Here is a 4207-nt window from a genome sequence, read left to right as displayed (position 1 = left end):
GGAAAAAAGCATGGCCTAATAATGCTTCATTATTATTATTATGTGTTTTATTTATTTTTTGTAAAGAAATGCTCATGAAACTGTTGAGGAGCTGACTGAGAGTCTAAGAGTTGAGAAACAATTATTAAAGACTTTAATGCAAAAGACTAAAGACAGAGAGTGTATCAAGTAAGTGTATACACACACATCATTATGATCCACTAGTAGCTTCATATCTTATGATGTGTGGATTTGTAATAATAGCAACTTTAAAATTATTATTTTAGTCATTTTTAGTCTCACCAGCAATTAATTTAGTGTAGGCCAAGGACTATGTACATGTAATCACTTTGTTTTTAATTAAATTATTTTATTTATTTATTATTTTATTAATATTTTTGGTTTGACCAGCAATTAGCATAGGCCAAAGACTATGTACATATAGTTACTTTATCTTTAATTATTTATTTATTTATTATTTTATTAATATTATAGATATGAGTTTAAACTACAAAAGAAGAGTCTACCAGTTCATTTCAATGAATCTTCAACAGTTGATACTGTTCAAGGATGTATCCTCTTAACATACCAGTACATGTACATCAATATGTATCAGTAATACATTGGAGTGATCTCAGAGCCAAAATATAATCCTTCATTTCACAGTTGCATACAATACATGTAAACCATACACCTCACTAAAGTAGATCCACACTATACTACAGTATTACATTGAACTGTGATATGATTATACTTTAGCATTATAGTACATGTACTTATTTTATTATAAATATTTATTATTATTATTCTCTTATTCCTTAATTCCAAATGGCTGCCAGTCATGAGGAGAGATGATGGAGAGATTGAGTCCTTTTCATTTGATATCAGTAAATGTGATCATGTGGATATAGCCAACTCACTCTGGGGACTAGCAACTAATGGAGTCAATGAAGAACTACTAACTATACAAAATTAACTATTTATGAAAGCATTTTAAAAATTAATTATTACATACAATGTAGTTGGAGGATTGCAATTATTACAAAAATTATTGCAATATAACAATCCATTCAGTCAGTTCTATTTTTTTGAAATGCAACCTAATGGTCAAAATAATTATTTAAATTTAATAGTGATAAAAATCAGAGAGGCTCAGACACAGAGTAAAAGATGCTACTAAAATTAGAACCAAAAAGTCTGGCAAACCAGTAAATCAAAAGCAAGAGAGAGGGAGAAAAAGAAAGGAAAGAGAGTACATGTAAATAATAGGTTTAAAGAGCAAGAGAATCAAAGAAATATATATAGTTAAGTAAGTGGTGACCATTCAGTGTTGCTACAACAATTGTAGGAGCCAGCAATTGCAGTAGAGCTAAGTGAGAAATTGTTTAGAGATAGTTCGTTTCAGTATATGAGTGATGATGCTGTGAATAGCATTGATTGAGCATTAAGAGAAATGACCTAGTGAGCCAATGTATTAGGAAATTTATATTTATAAAATCATTTTAAAATTATTACATAGTGAGTAATTCTTTGCAGGATTGCATCATTGTAATTACAAAAAATAAAAATTAATGTGATGCTTAGAAATTAAACCAATCCATTCAGTCAGTCCTATACTATCTCCATGCTGTATGCCACGTTCCCTAATCTTCTCCAACCTACAATACAATAAATGGTGTAAGTGATGAGGTATTACATTAACTGATAGTACATGTACATGATGATACATGAGGTTTACTGACCTTGCTGCCTCTGCCTTATGTATTTCTGATCTCTTTATCTGTTAACTCTTTCATTGTCTCTCTTTTGTCTCTAAATAATTATAAACAGTAAGAGGTGTATGTAAGTGTGTGTGTATACATAATGTGTGTGTGTGTTCATTAGTACTTGTAATATAGGACACGTCCGTCATCATATAGTCCTAATGAGGATCTTTTAACTGAACTGATGGAATACCAATTAAACTTATTCTCAATATCAAGACATGATATCCCAACTGGAAATAATAGTCCCTAATAGAGAGAGAGAAAAAGGCAATATTCATATTATCAATATTTTTCAATGATTAACCTCTGTATAATAGATATACTCAGCAGGTACTCCACTTAACTCTGACAGCTGTAAAACAATAGCAATAATAATGTGATACGTACTGATACATGTCCAATGTTCTTTATTATAATTTCTATTTTTACAAATAATACCTTTCCAATAAAATCCTTAGGATCATATCTATTATCTAGTATAATTTCTTCTATTGGATCAACTGAACATTGTGATGGACGCCATCTTACCACATACACCTGAACCTGTGCTGCATGCTTCATCTTCTCTGGTCCTAATAATATAGTAATTAATATACTAACAATAAAATTATACATCATGTAACGTACAGTATACTGAAAATACACTGACCTTTCAATGATTCCACATATAATATGTCCTTATTAGCATTAATGACCTCATCATCAAGATATACTGTACTAGGGGACACTCCCTTCTTGCCACGTAATCTCATTCTACACAATAAGTCACATGATAGTCACATGATAGTCACATGATGTACTTACTTGTCTAATTCAAGGACACAGTCAATTCCTTGTACTTTTGCTTCTTCAATAATTTGTTTCTTAAATTCTCCCACTGTTGTATCCTTAGTAACAATAGACTCCATCATAAAACTACAAAACTAATAATTAAATAAATAATAATATAAATTATATAATCATTAATATTCTTATACCTCTGTATTATTAACTTGCAATAAATATAATTTAATTCGTTTCTCTCCTTCTTGTAATATTGCTCTACCCAGTCTTACTATCAACTAGTAGATACACAAAGTAATAAAGAGATGAGTGTGTGTGTGTTATTAGTACTTATAGTAGTGTATGATGGAAAGGAGAAGTGAATCAAATAACACAATAAAGGCTATACCTCTGATCCAGAGCCAATATACTTTAGTGTCTGATCCAGTTCTACCATTTCATAGTCTCCATAACTGCCGATTCCATACACTATAAAACCAGTAGGTGGTACACCAATCAGTGAAACTAGCTCCTCCTTCAATTGAGCTAATGTTATACTGCTACTAACTTGTACCTGTATCCCTGTATTGAATAATAATAATGTAAATAATGATCTTTTTATTATAACACAAGTTAATATTACTTCTTTCTTTTCCTTTATTTTCTTCATTTATTGATATAGTTTTCATTATTGTTCCTCCTTCAGTTACATTTAGATTAGTTTTAGTGGGTGTGGCTTCAGGTCCAGGAGGTATTGTAATGTTAAGTGTTATCGAGTTGACGTGAAAATCAACATATCTGTACATCAAACTATCTTTGAATTCTTTTTGATAATCTTTAAGATCTGATGATATAAACAGCAACTGAGTATGTAACTGTGTGTGAGAGAGAGGAGAAAAGAATGTTCAAATAAATGAAAGTGAAATCATTTAAATACCATACAAGATGATTTATTGGCGAGGAATTAATATTGGCAATTGGCAGTTCTATGAAGAAATCACCAATATAAAATCCGCTATTTTTTTCAATCTGAGCATGCTCAATGGCACGTGGCACAAAATCGCCAATATAAAATCCACCAATTTCTTTCCACAGGCAAATTTGCTAAATATTACTCCGGCCAATAAATCATCTTATACGGTAGTCCCACATGCATGTAAATTTTGTGTCATAATTATTTTGCAGATTTGCAGAGTTGAGATTCATGAACTAAATCTGTAAAAATTGATGTTAAATACTTGGATTCATTTTGTAAAAATTAAATCTACAAATAAAACTTGTGTGGATGTGGAGCCATTTGATCCCTCACTATATGGGATAGCATAATGTATGAACTGATATTGTATGCTCCATAGAGTACCTTCTCTAAAGTACTTTTTGCATCACTAATATCATGGACTGATGTACCAAGCTGGTAATGCTCCTGTCCTCTCATTGCTACTCTCATACATGATGGATTGATATTAAATTCCTAAATAAAAAATTGGACCAGATCAATAGAGGGAGAACAATATAAATGACAGTATATCCTTCCTCTTACTTCTCCTATATGTTCTTTTAATTCTTCAACAGTCCAACCTTCTTCTCCTCTCACTGGTTCAGCTGGTCCAACTTCACCAGTTAACAGATCAACCATTGATACCTTTAGATTAATACCTACACCATCAAACACATGTACATGTAATTAGAGGTATTGTCAT

General features: G+C 31.1%; 2 protein-coding genes across 2 annotated transcripts; one reads left to right on the top strand and one right to left on the bottom strand.

Moving 5' to 3' along the window:
- Nucleotides 1-66: 66 nt before the first annotated feature.
- LOC109590622 (uncharacterized) lies at nucleotides 67-1095 on the top strand (the record flags this gene model as incomplete). The annotated part of the gene is made up of 3 exons (XM_020006520.1): nucleotides 67-168; nucleotides 475-551; nucleotides 819-1095. Coding segments are annotated over 3 exons (316 nt in total), but the record flags the coding sequence as incomplete, so codon positions are not given.
- Nucleotides 1096-1493: 398 nt separating this feature from the next.
- Nucleotides 1494-4168, bottom strand: LOC109590623 (ubiquitin carboxyl-terminal hydrolase 47-like). The gene is made up of 12 exons (XM_020006521.1): nucleotides 4048-4168; nucleotides 3868-3978; nucleotides 3151-3382; nucleotides 2917-3089; nucleotides 2723-2806; nucleotides 2550-2668; nucleotides 2395-2498; nucleotides 2184-2317; nucleotides 2050-2097; nucleotides 1867-1991; nucleotides 1722-1791; nucleotides 1494-1637 (listed from the first exon to the last, which is right to left on the bottom strand). Exons 1-11 carry the CDS (start codon nucleotides 4141-4143, stop codon nucleotides 1737-1739), a joined length of 1281 nt encoding a protein of 426 aa, XP_019862080.1. The 5' UTR covers nucleotides 4144-4168; the 3' UTR covers nucleotides 1494-1637; nucleotides 1722-1736.
- Between the last annotated feature and the right edge of the window lie 39 nt (nucleotides 4169-4207).

This window comes from Amphimedon queenslandica, unplaced genomic scaffold (genome assembly GCF_000090795.2).
Source record: "Amphimedon queenslandica unplaced genomic scaffold, v1.1 AMPQUscaffold_9754_Cont18065, whole genome shotgun sequence".
NCBI lineage: Eukaryota > Metazoa > Porifera > Demospongiae > Haplosclerida > Niphatidae > Amphimedon > Amphimedon queenslandica.
Note: the sequence above shows the minus strand (reverse complement) of the source record. Positions and strands in the feature narration are given on the sequence as shown.